Source organism: Podarcis filfolensis (genome assembly GCF_964270895.1).
Source record: "Podarcis filfolensis genome assembly, chromosome: 15".
In the NCBI taxonomy this organism is placed as follows: domain Eukaryota; kingdom Metazoa; phylum Chordata; class Lepidosauria; order Squamata; family Lacertidae; genus Podarcis; species Podarcis filfolensis.
Genome location: NC_139618.1, coordinates 8142364 through 8159021, shown reverse-complemented (window position 1 = coordinate 8159021; position 16658 = coordinate 8142364). Strand labels below are relative to the sequence as shown.

At 43.8% G+C, this 16658-nt stretch overlaps 1 protein-coding gene across 6 annotated transcripts in view; it reads left to right on the top strand.

Annotated features, from left to right (window-relative positions):
* NF1 (neurofibromin 1) overlaps nt 1-16658 on the top strand; it is a 156989-nt gene that overhangs the window by 134164 nt on the left and 6167 nt on the right. For 4 of the 6 annotated variants that reach the window (XM_083587335.1, XM_083587339.1, XM_083587337.1 and 1 more), the window contains 10 exons: nt 1467-1598; nt 2744-2879; nt 3591-3748; nt 4183-4302; nt 4607-4734; nt 4881-4981; nt 5939-6081; nt 8712-8758; nt 12480-12696; nt 15818-15868. In XM_083587335.1, the coding sequence (XP_083443461.1) occupies nt 1467-1598; nt 2744-2879; nt 3591-3748; nt 4183-4302; nt 4607-4734; nt 4881-4981; nt 5939-6081; nt 8712-8758; nt 12480-12696; nt 15818-15868 (1233 nt within the window). The remainder of the gene's footprint in view (nt 1-1466; nt 1599-2743; nt 2880-3590; nt 3749-4182; nt 4303-4606; nt 4735-4880; nt 4982-5938; nt 6082-8711; nt 8759-12479; nt 12697-15817; nt 15869-16658) is intronic. The other 2 variants (XM_083587336.1, XM_083587338.1) reach the window with 1 other exon arrangement.

Genomic DNA, 16658 nt, shown 5'->3' with positions numbered 1-16658 from the left:
ACCAGACCTCAGAGAGCAGGAGAAGAGTGAACACAAGCAGCAGAGCCAGTAGGCTGAAAGACTGTTTTTATGATGCAAACTGAGAGGTATTCCATAATGCTTCTAGATACAGGTAATCCTTGTTTTGCACATGTTCAAAGCCAAATGTGCGGGCCATTTTTGGGCCGGGAAGAGCGCAGGGCTCCGTTGTACGCTCTGCCAAATCAGGGGTTGCCTGTATCCATTGCTGAAAACCATAGGAGGAGAGAGTGCTCTTGTGCTCAGGTCCTGTTTGCATCTCCTTGGCTGCTGTGAGAACAGGTTGCTGGACTAGATGGGCCATTGGCCTGGTTCAGCAGTCTCTTCTTATGTTCATATTCAGCTAGGAACATAGGAAGCTGCCTTGTACCATTGGTCCACCTGGCTCAGCATTGTCAACAGACACACTTGGCACGAGTCAAGTGGTAGATTTGGGTTGGGCTGTGTGTGCACATTGGGAGTGGGGTGTGGGTGGGTGCGTCTTTTCCTCGTTTAAATGTGTGTGCTTATACAATAAATAAATCTTCATATTCATTAGACTCCAGAGTGATTACCCGCTTGCCTTTCCTCAGCTGTGGTTGAGAACCGTGTGCATTACTTTAGGATGCAGAGGAGTAGATGAGCTGAACCCTTTTGGGCTCCAGGAACAGTTCCTGGAATGCTCTCCTATGGGAAATTATCTGTGCAGGTAGAGAAACAGCACAACAGGGAGTAGGCTGGATTAGAACTCTTCTTCCTGAGATGCTAGTTTTCTACTTGCGGGGGAGTGGTTACGGGGTTGGGAATGGCATCTTCCACCTGGCAGGTTGAGGTGATCTAGTCTGTACTATAGGTTCCCCCCCCCCATGTGCAGACAGAGCCCAACAGAACCCTATTCAGGCATTCTTGTAATTGGGAAATTCCACAACATGTGATCGAGGGGCAGCAGAGAGGAGCTCACTAGCTCTCCTCTCCTCTGTTCTTGTCTCCCTCTGTGATCTGAAGGGCAACTGCCTGGAGAGGTGAGCCTGCTTCTGCTTTTGAAAGTTCTGGGTGGTGTAGACCCCTGAATTTCCAGGAGTGCAGGAGGCTTTCTGCTTCAAACAGTTGCCCTTCAGCATGTGGAGGGCAACAGGAAGAGAGGCCGTGTGCTTGTCCATCCCCCGCCAAACACACACACACACACACACACACACACACACACACACACACGAATTTTCCTTATTAGAACACCTGAATTTGGTTAGTGAGATGGGCAGCTACTCCTGACCAACTCACAGTTGTCATTGCATCCTTAATCAGATTATAACTTCATTGAATTTCAGTCCCTGTGAATGATGCCTATCTCTGTCCTCACTAAAGAACCCAAAATACATTGTGTGACACCCCCCCCATCCATAAAATACTTTGCAACCGTCTTCCTGCCCCTGTAGATAACTGACTGCTTAATGCATTTTTTACCCATTTAGGCTATCGGCATCCCTCTCCAACCATCGTGGCAAGGACAGTCAGAATTCTACACACGCTCCTTGCTCTGGTGAACAAACATAGGAACTGTGACAAGTTTGAGGTGAATACCCAGAGTGTGGCTTACCTTGCAGGTAAAAAACCCCAACTCTATTAGGCTTGTATCCAATCCAGTTCTAGCATCCAGTCTGACCGTTCTTCTCTTTGCTATTAACAAAATGTAAACCACAAAGGAGAGAGCTGGTGTGGTGCAGTGATTGTAGTGCTAGATTACGGCAGCATCCTCCCCCAGCCATGAAGTTCACTGGGTGATTGGGGATCCCTTAGTCTGTCTTACTCTAACCTATCTCGGAGGGTTGTTGTGAGGATAAAGAGGGATGGGGAGAGAAATGTGTGTACTGTTTTGAGCTCCTTGGAAGAACATACAATAAAGGAAGAACTATGTTGTGTGTGTCGTTTTCCCTTTCCCACCCCTGAAGAGCTGGCTTTTTAAAGGCTAAGCCTCTCCCAGCTCAATAGGATCGTTTCTGGAGCGTTTTCATCAGTACGGATCTGTAGAGTGAATCCTCATTTTATATTGCAAATTTATTTCTTTGCTTCTTTTAAGCCAATCACTGAAGCTTTTTTCAGTGTGTTTGATTTCGGAATTTATATCCCGTTCTTTGTCCCTAGATCTCAGTTAAAAAGTTTTTAAAATGTTGTATTAAATTTATATTCTGTGGAGCTCAATGCAGCATACATGGAGCTTCCCCAGCAGCCTCCCATCCAGGCACTGACCATACCCAGCCCTGCTTAGCTTCAGCAAGGAGGCTGCATCATGTGCCTGTGGACTGTGCCCTGGGGCCCCCTGTGGAATTTGGGAACCTGTAAAAATGATGCCAAGCAAGCGCATTGGAGTGCATTGTGCTTATTTTCTGCAACTGATTCTGTTTCTGCCTGTTGTGGAGAATAGACAAGTGTCGTGCAAGGCACCAAAGTCCCATTTTGACACCACTGGGACTCTGCTGAACCTGAACCCCTTCTTCCGAGCACTTGCCAATGTGTTTTTGTAGCCTTCCTTTGGAGTCCTAAGGGCTGGATTCCCGCCTGCCCCACCTTGAGGGAAGCTTGGAATACTGAATTCTTTATGCAATAGCAGCTTCTGGACCTGCACTGAGTAATAAGAGAGCAGCTACATCCTGCCTTGCTTTACATATCACGATGGTGCTGTTAGGCTTTGGGAGATTCTGCAGCCAAGTATATACTTTGGACATCTGTTTCCTTCCTTTTATCATTTAAGCTTTACTCACTGTGTCCGAGGAGGTTCGAAGTCGGTGCAGCCTAAAGCATAGGAAGTCTCTTCTCCTGACAGACGTTTCGATGGAAAATGTTCCAATGGAGACATATCACATACATCACAGCGATGGCAGCTTCAGGTCAGGGGTCCTCCTAAATTTTTCATAGGATGGTGCATTTTAATTTGGGATCAAGGAGGTTGTCTGGGGAAGGACGTAGCTCACATGCTTTGCTTTCAAAGGCGAAGGAAACCTGCTTGAAGCCCTGCAGAGAAACTGCTGCCAGCCAGTGTAGACAGTATTGAGCTTCCTGTGTTCACAGCACAATTTAAAACGGACAGGCGACCTGCGGTCCTCCAGCTCCCCTTGACCCCAGCCCAGTGATCAGGCATGATGGGAGTTGTGGTTCAGCAGCATCTGGAGGGCCGCAGGTTGCCCGTCCCTGATTTCAAGCCATAGGTTCAAAATCTGCAAAAGGCAAAGTGGACAGGGAGGTAAGCGTGTGTGTTGCTTTAAGTTGAAGGCACATGATAGAGAAACGGCAGGAGGAAGGGAGGACCATGTGGGAGTTGGTCCCAGCCAGATTAATTGACGGTGCCTCATTGCCTCCCCTCTTGCTTGGAGGCAGGCAGCTGGAACGGCCGCTGAGTCGCAGCTCTTACCAGTTTGGGGCCAAAACTTGAATTTCAGGGACAGGGGGAGCTGTGAACTGCGTGCATGGCAGAGAGTGTTGCAAGAGAGTCACGGGCTGGCTGCTTTTGAAGGGGGGGGTGTTGATGTCGGTCTTACTCTGCTCTTTTAACAATAAGCGGTGTGTTGTTTTCTGAACATTTGGTTTGTCATCTCTTTCAGGACACTAAGGGAAAACCAGCCATGGTCTTCTCCCAAGGGCTCAGACAGACATCTCGCTGCCAGTTACCCAACGGTGGGGCAGATCAGCCCACGCACAAGGAAGTCCATGAGTTTGGATATGGGGCAGCCTTCTCAAGCCAACACTAAAAAGCTACTAGGTTAGTGGGGAGTTTCACTCCTCTCTTTGTCACTAGGTTAGAGGCATGTGTTTGGAAGGCAGACCTGCGCCTAAGAGACCCTGGGCTGATCACCTTTTTATTTTTTTCTCTTAGCTGGGGGAGAGTGGGGGATTTTGATGATTTTGGTCTGCCACTTTTGTGGCAAGCTTTACATTCAGCTTCCTGTTCTGACCAGACTGCCACTCAAGAAAATGTGTACCCTTTAACAGCTCTATTAAAGTAAGCCATCTCTACTTACTTGCCAGCATACCTTGGATGTACGACTATTTTTTTCAGCCACAAATACCAAAGCATTATTGTTCAGGCAGGATACAGAGTGGATGTGAGTGCATGCCAATTTACTGTTTTCATTTCCTGATCTGTTTCCCACGCCCCGCTCTTTGATTTTGATTTTTTAAAATATATATATATAGGTACAAGAAAGAGTTTTGACCATTTGATGCCTGACACAAAAGCGCCTAAAAGACAAGAAATGGAATCTGGAATCACCACACCTCCCAAAATGAGAAGGGTAGCAGAAAATTATGAAATGGGTAAGGAACAAAGCTATTAGACCCAGCTACTAGTTAACATGTCCTGGCAATATGAAGGATTGCAAATATAGCAGGGGAGTGGGGAACCCAGCTGATCTTAGGGCATTGATTATTTGCCTGGGGCCACATGGCAATCATGGTTGAGACGGGAACTGAAGCCTGGTCTCCCAGGTACAATATCGGCTTTCTCTCAAGTGAGACACACTTGCTCTCATACTAGTGATTTCCATCTGTTCTGATGGCACAATAAATAGATATGTCCGTTCTTGCTTTCCTCATTGAATACGTTGCTCTCTTCCTACAGAAACTCAAAGGATATCGCCGCAGCAGCACCCTCATCTCCGGAAAGTATCAGTGTCAGAGTCCAATGTCCTCCTGGATGAAGAAGTCCTCACAGATCCCAAAATCCAAGCCCTTTTGCTGACCATCCTGGTATATGCACTTTTAATCTCAGTTGCTTGCGTTGTGTTTCCTCCAGCATGTTTTAGAAGCACAGTAGTCAAGGCAAGTAGCTCACCAGGACTTAGATGTTGACCTTTTTCTTTCTTTCTGTCCCCTCCCCCTCTCTTTTTTGGCAGGCAACACTAGTAAAATATACGGCAGATGAGTTTGACCAGAGAATCCTGTATGAGTATTTAGCGGAAGCCAGTGTGGTGTTCCCAAAGGTCTTTCCTGTTGTGTAAGTGTTCACATCTTCTCACAACATGTCTGCTTCCCGCTCGAAGGTTTTTAATGATGAAGTGATATACAAATTCTGCTAAAAGAAAGGAAATTTAGCAAGGAAACTTAGGAACTAGTCTACCAATAGAGGCTGGTCCATTGGGTTAAACAAGGCACTGCCCTACCAATTTCACTCTGTCCTCAGCCAGCCTCCATTTGCTTACCTTCTCATTTATAACCAGTCCAGGGCTGGTCTTCCTTAGGTCTCAGTGCTCAGCAAGGAAGAGGATTGGGACAAAACTATGATTAGTTGGATGTGCTTGTCATTGGCTCTGGCTTTACCTACTGTTGGCCTCCAAACTTTTGCTCTACGTGTCCTGATAGACACCTGACCCCACTTTTTGCTGATATCTCTTTCTCCCAGCTAAGTGGAGTGACGAAAATACAGTGAGGATAAGCGGTAGATAACTCCTTACAGAGTTTCCATTCAAGGTTGATATTTGTTCAGAGGATTGGCTCCACTTGCCAGTGCATCTCTGGGAATGAATTCCCCAAGCCTAGAGCCATACAGATGTGCAGCTTGCTGTGTATGCTGTTTAAGAGCAGGCTCATAGTTGGACAGCTATTACAGTCAAAATGAACTGGAGCCAGCTGTCGTCAGCTGTTAGGAAGTGCATGTTTATCTTGAGTTTAGCTACCATGCCTGTGCACCCAAAGAATCTCAAAAATTGTAGTTTGGAAAGCTGCTGATAATGCTCTGTTAGAGATCCCTAGCCAGCCTTATAGAAATACAGTTCCCTTGCAAAAGGGAACAACTGTTGATACCTGTCTGTCTGTAATGCACATATGCCCTCCATTGCAAGCCACATGTTGTTAGGATAGATTTGTTGTCTAAAATAGGCTGTACGGTCCACCTTGCTCACTGTGATGAAAACTTAACAACTGATGAACTGACATGGTGTGTTTGGTTGCCTAGGCACAATTTATTGGACTTCAAGATAAATACCCTGTTGTCGCAGTGTCAGGATCCCAATTTATTGAATCCAATTCATGGCATTGTGCAGAGCGTGGTTTACCATGAGGAATCTCCGCCACAGTACCAGACTTCTTATCTACAAAGTAGGTATCTTGCAGCTCCTTTGAAAAAAGGTCTTAGATGCACAGGTATAGAATAAAGGCTAACATTTAAGCCCCACAAGCATGGTTGTTTTTAATTCTATATACTTTGCTTTTCTCCAAAAGACAAATTGGATTGCCTTTCAACAGAAAACTGTTGACAAAGTGGCTTACCATTTTAAAATGGCAAAGTGTTGCTTCTGTGGGCGTGTGTCCCATCAAACTCAGCTCCCCCAAGTGCATCTGTTCCCTCCCTCCGGAGACAAAAGCCTGGAATCTGGTCTGTTTCATTACTAGTTGCCAGGGAACCAGAAGAGAAGCTTGACCGCACAAGCTGTATTGTATATTCCACCCTTTACGCCAGAAAAGGTCCTGCTCCTGGTAGATGCCATCCTTTCTTTCCTGAAGGAAGGCACCAAGAGCAGAGTTTCTGTTGGTTTCTGTATTTCACCAGTGGATCATCTTGAGGCCTTGGTGTTTCATTCAGGAGAAGGTCCTTCCTGGGAGTAGCAGTGCTCAAAGCTCCTTCCCTAACCACTCTCGGCTGCATTTGCATTTGCTTTAGCAGACCCTTTGGTGTCACTTGGTAGCTCTCAGGTCAGAAATGAGGAACCTGTGGCCCCCTAGATCTTCTTGGATTCAAAGTCCCATCTGGCTCAGCCAGCACACCCAGTGGTCAGCTATGATTAGAGGTGTAATTCAAGAATACCTGGAGGTTCCCAATCCCTAAGAACATAAGACGGAGCCTGCTGGATTAAGCCAGTGGCCCATCCAGTCCAATATCTGGTTTTCACAGTGGCCAGCCAGATGCCTGTGGGAAACCAGGAAGCAGGACTTGAGCGCAACAGTGCTCTTTCCACTTGTGAGTCCCAGCAACTAGTATTTAGAGATGTATTGCCTCCAGCAGTAAGGCAGAACCATTGTGACTAGGAGCCATTGGTAGCCTTATCTTCTAAGGACTGAGCAGATTGAACAAATAATAGTGGGTCCAGTGGTCAAGAAGGCGGCCTCTGCATGTGTTGTAGAGGGAAGTGAGGGGCGGATGGGGTTTGTCAACCTGGGAAGGTAACCCATCTAGGATAAGGAAAACTCTGGTCTTAAACACCCGCTGCCTTGTAGGATGTCTTCGGGAGAAGAAAAGTCTAAGGAGTAAACCCTACACAGATCTGGAGTCCCTAAAACGGTTGGATGGCACCTTGCATACCTCCTTTGCATACCTCCTTCCGGCAGCTCCTGCAGTCAAGCTGCTGCCAAACCTATTGCTCTGCTTTCTTTTGGACCACATCAGCGAGGCCAAGAGAGGGATCTTGTCATCTAGGCAGCTCAGGACCTCCATACAATCTGTCCAGGTTTGCACCCCAGGGAGGTCACTTTGGTGCTGCTAATGCAGTGGTTTGACTTCACCCCAGGAGGCACACTCCATTGTCTTTCTCTCTCTCGAGACAGACGAATGCCAAAAACAACAACTTTTAAAGCTATCACTCCTCATGTTTTGTTCATCATTTCTTAAGAAGGTCAGAAAGACCACCTTAGATTCTTTACAATTTCTGAAACTTCCCTTTGATACTACTTCTTCTTCTTCTTCTTCTCCCGTTTTTCCTTGAGAGACAGGAAAATGTGTTTAAATGGCTTTTATGCCGCACTGTTGCATTTTATTATTTTAATGGAAGCAGCCCCGAGCAACGGATTATTTTATTGTGTACTACATCAGATGCTAATATGCGAGTGATAGGATAATATTATCAAAACAATGGGCTGTACCCAATGTACTCCATACTCAGAGTAGACCCTTTGGAATTAATGGACCTGATAGTGGCAATAAATGGGTCAACAGTGGGGCAATTAAAATGTTAAATGTTGTACTACACTGATTTGGGCTCATGTGTATGATTTGGGCTCTCTTGGTTTTTCCACACTGAATTTACTTGGCAGCGAAATGTGTGAATGGATACCCTTGCAAAGCATTTGAGGGGAAATGAAAGTGTGTGCAAAAGGAAACAGAAAATATAACAAGATACACTACCAATAAATCTAGTACGTAACAGTCTCTTTTGTAGCCTAAAAGCAATGTGTTCTGTCATATGACAGAGAAATGGTAACATATTTCCTAGCCACTGCTTGACTGACAGTTACTACTGGAGGAAACAAAATGCTACCCACATTAGATACAAAAGTTTGGGAGAAGGTTGAAAGATGTATCAGTTCAACGAAATACAGCACAGGAGAATGTTAAACCACAACTATAATTGGGAAATTTGTAAAAATGTTTTGTTTTTCTATTTATCTGCATTTTTGTTTCTACGGTTAAAAAAAAACAAATGTTGAATATTTTGTCGTTACTTCTGCTTTGTATTTGTCCTTGTATCTACTATAACAGTTTTTTGAGAATTTAAAAAGTGGTGTTGTTTTTTCTATATAAAAAAAGATTCCTTGTGGTTTCTTCGAATGGCCCATTGAACAGTTATCACAGGCTGCTGATGTTGTCAAGTGATATTTATGCATTTGCAAACATTTGCTTTTGATGAGCAAAGTATGAGGAAGTTCTTGTGAATGTACTTCTTTGCATCTTACCCCATCTTCCTTACAAAGGTGCTCCATTCATGTTTTGCTTTTGCTTTTTTTGCTGGTTACAGGTTTTGGATTTAATGGCTTGTGGAGGTTTGCGGGACCATTTTCTAAGGTGAGCAGTTGGGGCCTCTTTCAGCTGAAAGCTTACATGGCATTTGTAGTAATGCTTGGGTGAACAATTGTTGTTGGTTAATTGATTTAATTACCCCCCCATAGGCTAAATCGGCTAAATAGTTGATCATGATTTATCAGCAGCTTTTTAAAAAAGTCTTGTCTCTGGATGGCCTCCCAACACTTTGAGAGTAGACCCTCATCTCCTGAGCAGCAGACAGGGCCAGTCAAGAGGATTCTTTTTTTTTTTTTTTTTTTAAATATTTTTATTTTTCCATATAAACACAATACAACAAACATAAACATACAAAAACAAAAACAAAACAAAAAACATGTATCATTTCATATCCTAATTTCATATCCTATCTTCCCCGACTTCCTCATGCCTCCCCTTTCTGTATTCCAAATTCTTATCGATTGTTCAGCAAATCTTCCCTTATTTTAATTTAAATTTAGACTATTCTTCCTTATTTTCCTTGTCCTAACCATTGCTAATAGTAACCATTTACTTTCCAGTCCAACATCATTCTAACTTTCATTAACTTTATGATATTTCCTTAAATAGTCCTTGAATTTTTTCCATTCTTCTTGCGCTGCTTCTCTTCCCTGGTTTCGGATTCTGCTCGTCATTTCTGCCAAACCCATATAGTCTATCACCTTCATCTGCCATTCTTCCAGTGTGGGTAGTTCTTGCGTCTTCCAGTACTTCGCAATGAGTATTCTAGCTGCTGTTGTAGCATACATAAAGAAAGTTATATCCGTCTTTAACACCCCTTGGCCGACAATACCCAAGAGAAAGGCCTCTGGTTTCTTGGGGAAAGTATATTTAAATACCTTTTTAAGTTCATTATAGATCATTTCCCAGAATGCCTTAATCTTCGGGCAGGTCCACCAAAGATGAAAAAATGTACCTTCAGTTTCTTTACATTTCCAACATTTGTTGTCAGGCACATGGTAAATCTTTGCAAGCTTGACTGGGGTTATGTACCACCTATATATCATTTTCATAATGTTTTCTCTTAAGGCATTACATGCCGTAAATTTTATCCCGGTGGTCCACAACTTTTCCCAATCAGCAAACAAAATATTATGACCAATGTCCTGAGCCCATTTAATCATGACCGATTTAACCGTTTCATCTTGTGTATTCCATTTCAGCAGCAAATTGTACATTTTGGACAAATTCTTAGTACTGGGTTCTAACAGTTCTGTCTCCAATTTTGATTTTTCCACCTGGAAGCCAATTTTACTGTCCAGTTTAAACGCTTCATTTATTTGATGGTAGTGGAACCAGTCTCTCACCTTCCCTTTTAATTTCTCAAAACTCTGCAATCTCAATTTGTCCCCTTCCTTTTCCAAAATTTCCCAGTATCTTGGCCACTTGGACTCCATATTTAACTTTTTAACTGCCTTAGCTTCCATTGGCGACAGCCACCTTGGAGTTTTATTTTCCAGCAAGTCTTTATATCTGTCCCAGACATTTAGTAGTGCTTTTCTGACAATATGATTTTTAAAACTTTTATGTGCTTTAACCTTGTCATACCACAAATATGCATGCCACCCAAAAATGTTATTAAAACCTTCCAAATCCAAAATGTCTGCGTTTTCAAGAAGTAGCCATTCTTTCAGCCAGCAGAAAGCTGCCGCTTCGTAGTAAAGTTTAAAGTCTGGCAGGGCAAACCCCCCTCTTTCCTTTGAATCCGTTAGTATCTTAAATTTAATTCTGGGCTTTTTGCCCTGCCAGACAAATTTAGATATGTCTTTTTGCCACCTCTTGAAACAATCCATTTTATCAATTATTTGCAATGCTTGGAACAAAAACAACATTCTTGGCAATACATTCATCTTTATAGCTGCAATACGGCCTAACAAGGAAAGCTTCAAGTTGGACCAAATCTCCAAATCTTTTTTCACTTCTCTCCAAGTTTTTTCATAATTATCTTTAAACAAATTCACATTTTTAGCTGTCATATTTATACCCAAATATTTCACTTTTTTAACCACAGTCAACCCTGTCTCATTCTGGAACCTTTCCTTTTCTATCTGTGTCAAATTTTTCTCCAAAACCTTTGTCTTAGACTTATTCAATTTAAATCCTGCCATTTGACCAAACTCTTGAATTATTTCCAAAACTCTTTTCGTGCTAACTTCTGGCTCTTGCAATGTAAGTACTAAGTCATCTGCAAATGCTCTCAGTTTATATTGTTTAGCTCCGACCTGAATCCCTTTAACCAACTGGTCCCTCCTAATCATATTAAGCAAAACCTCCAGGACCGATATAAAAAGTAATGGGGAGATAGGGCACCCCTGGCGTGTCCCTTTTTCAATCTTGAACTCTTCTGTAACCACATTATTTACAATTAGTTTGGCTTTCTGTTCAGAGTATATTGCACCTATACCATTTTCAAACCCTTGGCCTACCCCCATCCCCCGGAGGTTCTTCAACATAAAACTCCAAGAAATATTGTCAAAGGCTTTCTCGGCATCCACAAATATCAAAACAGCTTTAGTGTTTATATTCACTTCCAGCTTTTCCAAAATGTCAATTATATTCCTTACATTGTTCGACAAGTGCCTTTTTGGGAGAAAGCCCGCTTGGTCCCCGTGAATCTCCTCCATCAAAACTCTCTTCAGTCTTTTTGCCAAAATATCAGCAAAGATTTTGTAATCCACATTCAATAACGAGATGGGTCGGTAGTTTTTAAGTTGGGTCTTTTCAGTCTCTGTCTTTGGTATAAGTGTAATGTAGGCCTCTCTCCACGTATCGGGTGCCCTTTTCCCCTCCATAATCTCATTGCAGACTTCCTTCAAAGGTTGTATCAACCCTTCCTTCAAAACTTTGTAGTATTTGGAAGTCAGTCCATCCGGTCCAGGGGATTTGCCCAGCGTCATGCCTTGAATGGCATCTTCTATTTCTTGTGCTGATATCTCCTGGTTCAATATTATCTTACTTTCATGCGAAACCTTTTTCAGCCCATTTTCCTCGAGGAACTGTTGTATGTCCATTTCTTTTTGCGGCCCTTGTGTGTAAAGTTGTCTAAAGTAGTTCTGAAAACAATTCCTAATTTCCGCTGGGTTGCTTATGTTTTTTCCTTCCACTTCTATATTTGTTACCGTGTTGAGTTTTTGTCTCTTCTTTATTTGCCAAGCCAGTAACTTGCCACATTTATCAGCAGATTCAAAAGTCTTTTGTCTCATTTGTTTAATTTTCCACTCTAATTCTTGACTCATCAGTTCCATATATTGTGTTTGATGAAATTTGATTTCTCTTAGAATCTCTTGGGATTTTGGCTTCGATCTTAATTGTTTTTCCCCTTCTTTTATCTTTTCCAACAGTCAAGAGGATTCTTTCCAGGAGAGGAGCCGTTGTGCCCTCATGGACTGGCCCTTTCTGCCGGCAGTGCCACTAGACTTTTTGATGAGATCCCTCAGCCCCATAACTTCAAAACATTAAACAACTTTTTGGGTTTGTTTTGTGCAGCTTCCCCATTGGCCTCCCTGCCCCATCCAGCTGGGGGCACAAGGAGGAGAAACAGCACTCCACCAGTCTCCCTTCTGGATGTGTAGGACCTGTTCATTGGTGGGAACCGCACATCCTAGTAACAGTGGGGCAGCAGGAAGCTTATTCAGACGCACACATTAGATTGTAAGCCAAAGACTTTTTTCCGCCAGTGAGAACCAGCAGGTAGAGATGGAGCTGATCTGTTTCTCATTTTTTCCAGCAAACACAAATCCCAGACTATGCTGAGCTCATAGTAAAGTTCCTTGATGCCTTGATCGACACCTACTTACCTGGGATTGATGAGGAAACCAGCGAGGAATCCCTGCTGACGCCAACTTCTCCTTACCCTCCTGCCGTGCAGAGTCAGCTTAGTATTACGGCAAACCTAAATCTCTCCAATTCCATGACCTCACTTGCAACTTCCCAGCATTCCCCAGGTCAGTTCGCCATGCTTTTCCATTGCTTACGTCAAAGGTTGTTAAAACACCTTTGAGGGCACTGCTCCCTTTTTGGGTGTCAGGCTCTTTCACTGGGGCAGCTTATCATCACCCCTTGTTGAGCCTCAAGGCTCTGTTCTTCGTTAGACTTATTCTCAGAGACGTTTCTTTCACTGAATTTGTGGGGGGCAGAGGTGGGGTGAATTTCCACTCCCCTGTTCCTGAAATTGGCACAAAACAAGATACATGCAATGAAGTAGTCCAGCTTCATGGACAACAATATGGGATCAGATCTTATCTCAGCCCGGTGGCTTCCTAACTGCTTTGGATAAAGCATACTCAGACTTGGTTTGTCCCCAAATGGCAGCGTTGATACTAATGTACAAGTGCAGAATTTGTTCTTGGGGGCAGAATGAAATGTCCCGAGAAGCTTAAAAATAAACACCCTTTGGGTTCAGTTGCTAGGGTACATAGGAAGCTTCCCTAAACTGTATCGGACTATTGGTCCATCTAACTTAGCATTGTCTCCACACTGACTGGCAGTGGCTCGTCAAGGTTTTCAGACAGCAGGTATATATCCAGCCCACCTCCACATGCCACTGAGAATTGAGCCAGGGACCTGCTGCATGCAAAGCGGGTGCTCTGCTGCTGAGCTAGAGCCCTTCCCCACGTTACCCAGAGGCAAACATGCATTTGCCGAAATCTGCACTCTTGCTTTCATTCATAGCTCTTTGGTGAGTGAATCTCTCTGCAGCTGTGAGTTTGCTACATTGACTTGTTAGGTCTGCGCCTAAAAGCATCTTGGGCGTATAAGTAAAAGGATATTGTTAAGTAAAAAACAAACAAACCCCAAACACACAAATCGCAATGGGATCAGGCTAAAGGTTTAATCTAGTCCAGCATCTTGCTTCCCGTAGCGACCAGCCAGATGCCTCTGGGAAACTAACAAGCAGGATATCATGGGAAGACCCCTCCCCCACCCTTTTCTTGGCTCCCTAGTATCTGATACACAGAGAGACATTGTTCCTTATAGTCATCAAGGCCAGCGTAGCTGCTGTTCTCCATGAATTTGCCTAATTCCCCTTTAAAGCTATGTAAGCTTTTGACCATCCTCACTATACCTTGTGGCAATGCCCCAGCCTTTGAAAGTCCTTGCCACTGCTATAAAGCTATAAAACTAGGTCTGGAGGGGTGGGGTAGGGGCTCATTATTTCCTCTGAGAAGCTTTCTGGGGCTGATGGGAGTTGTATTTCAACAGCCTCTGGTGAGCCAAAGATTCCCCGCCCTGGGTGTAAAGCAATGCTGATGGGTGGGATGTGACAGTAAGGGGAACCTTTGAAAGGTACCAGAGTCAGACTATTGCATTAGTAATGGAAGTAGTAAGTACAAGCTCCCATTCGTCCCGTAATATGCAATGTAGCTGTGTGAGGTTGCCTCCGCTCCATAGAGGCCTAGATACATATCCATTCCTAAGCAATGTATATTGGTTTGCTAATACACATTGCAGAAACGGATTTGTGAAAGTCCCTGGCTCATTTTAAGAAGTATTTCCATCTATCGTATCCTGCAAAGCTGTCCGTCCTTCTGTATTTGAGAAGGCTCCAGACCCTAAGAGCTTGGTCAGGAAGATTTTTTGCCTCCCTAGGCTAAAGAACAGGGGAAGCAGCCCTTTACAAAGCCAGATCCTTAGTCCATCTAGCTCAGTGTTGCTGATCTATGACTGCAATAAGTAAGGCTAATGGCCAGGGATGATGGGAGCTGTAGTTCAGCAACAGCCAAAGGTTCCTCCACACCTTCTGTGGACAAATCTAGTATTTTTACAGTATTACAAGTGTCTGAAAAGCAAATGTTTGAAAACTCTCTATGTGGCTGGGACAGGGGGGGAAAGAGAAATGGGAATTCATTTTTTGTACTCCTGACAAGCTATTTAACTGCAAGTGAGGTGCTAGGGGCTGTGGCTAACATGATATCCTACACATCTCTAGGTTAGAGCCCCCACGTCTATCCCCCCCAGATATTCATATGGAGGGCTCCAGAAATGCTTTCTGACTTGGACCAGTGCTACCGAAAGGGAGCGTCTTTCAACCCTAACCCTTTCCTGGCTTTTGTAGCTATGCCTTAGCTTCTTATATCCAAACACGGTTTTTTTCTTAAATTGAGAAGTGTTTTATTGTCTTGTGCTAAGAGTCACGTCCTTAGCAATGAGCAAAGAGTAACCACATAATCCTGTTCTTGCTGCTGCTTTCACTGTCTCCCACCTGAAACTAGGAGGAGGAACGTGTACCGCAAGCTAGCGTGGAATTGTTAAGAAACAGACCTCTCTGGCTCTAGGACATTGTGTGCCCTGTGGGTCATAGAACTGTTGAAAAGCAGCTCTTGCCATCCAGGGGGGGGGCAAAAACTTTTTCAGCATGGGGCAGGTGGGACTCCTGTGTTCAGTTCCTAAGACCCATGTGCTAATTAAGGCTTCCCATCCATGAATGCTTCTTCGGCTGTGTTCCTGACCTGTAGGGCAGCCACCCTCCAGTTCTGATTTTGCACAGCAGGTTGTGACCTTGGCTATATCTGCGCTACACGTATAAAGCAGTCTCCTATCACTTTAAACAGTCATGGATTTCCCCCAAAGAGCCCTGGGAACTGTAGTCTGTTAAGGGTGAAGAGTGTTGTGAGGAAAACCCTGTTCCCTCACTTAGCTACAATTTCCAGTGTTCCCTAGAAGAGAGAAACACACTTAAATGACTGAGAATTGCAACTCTACTGTCGGGGATGGTGAGAGACTTAGTTCAACAATATTTCAAATGTTTGTTTTTTAAAAAAAACTTTGGTTTTGGGGGGGGGGTGTTTTTTTCTCCTTGATTGCCACCCTGGGCTCTTTTGGGAGGAAGGGTGGGATAAAATCAACATGTAAATAAATTTATTTGATGGTGAAATAAAAAATTACGTAAGGCTTTATTTTAAAAGATATTTAAGGATGGAGTGAAAATCAATTCATTAATTAATCTGGAGAGATGCAGGTTTCCCTTCCCTGTCCATAATCACTGTCCTGTAAATGTTTTCTGTCTGTCTTCCAATCATGAATGTTGATCGCTCATCTTTTCTCTTTCATTCTGTGTCTGTGAAGCTTCTCTGCCTTGCTCTAAATCTGCAGTTTTCATGCAACTTCCTCATCCAGGTACTCTCTCTAATTTTCATTCTACTTGCACGAGCTACTGCTTTGATCTGTGCCAGAGCTGGGGCTCATGACAGGAAGAGGAGTTTTATTTTTATTTTGCAAACAGAGATCCCAAATCCTAGGACAGAATAGGGGCAGGGAGCGCGTGACTGTAGTGCTTCTGCTGCTGGGCATTTTGGGAGGCTGGGTGTTCCAGGGCACAGAGCAGTGAATTTGGACCTGCGTCAACCCTAGGATTCTTGGCTGGGTTGGAAAATGGAAATATTAATAATCTCGCTTTGCACACTAATGGTGCTGTAGAGACGACAGTTATGCGCCCAACCACGTTTTGTAAGGGCATAAGAAAAGCGCCCTGCTGTATCCAGCACCTTTTCCCCTGTATTGGCATGGCTAAATGTCTCCCAGCAAACCCATCAGGAGGGTATGAAGGGAAAAACCCCTCTCCCATTGTTTTTTGCCCCCCCCATGTTGTTTTTACCTGCCATAGATAATAATGGCCAGTGATAAACCTCTGCAAATTTGCCTTCTCCCTTTTTATGTCTGCCAGCCACCATTGCCACATTTTGTAACTTTGCACTCAAAGAATTGTCCTTTTAGCAGCAAAATGGGTGGAGCCGTCAGGTGAGAATCTCCTCTGCAACGGCCCCAACCATATAGAAAAGTACTTTCCCCTTTAGCCCAAACCCGTTAAGCATTCCTCACACGTTTAATCTATGAAGCTGCATTTTACTGACATTGTTACTGAGAGACGCAATTTGTTTCCTTCAGAAGTGGCAAGATAGCTTTGTAA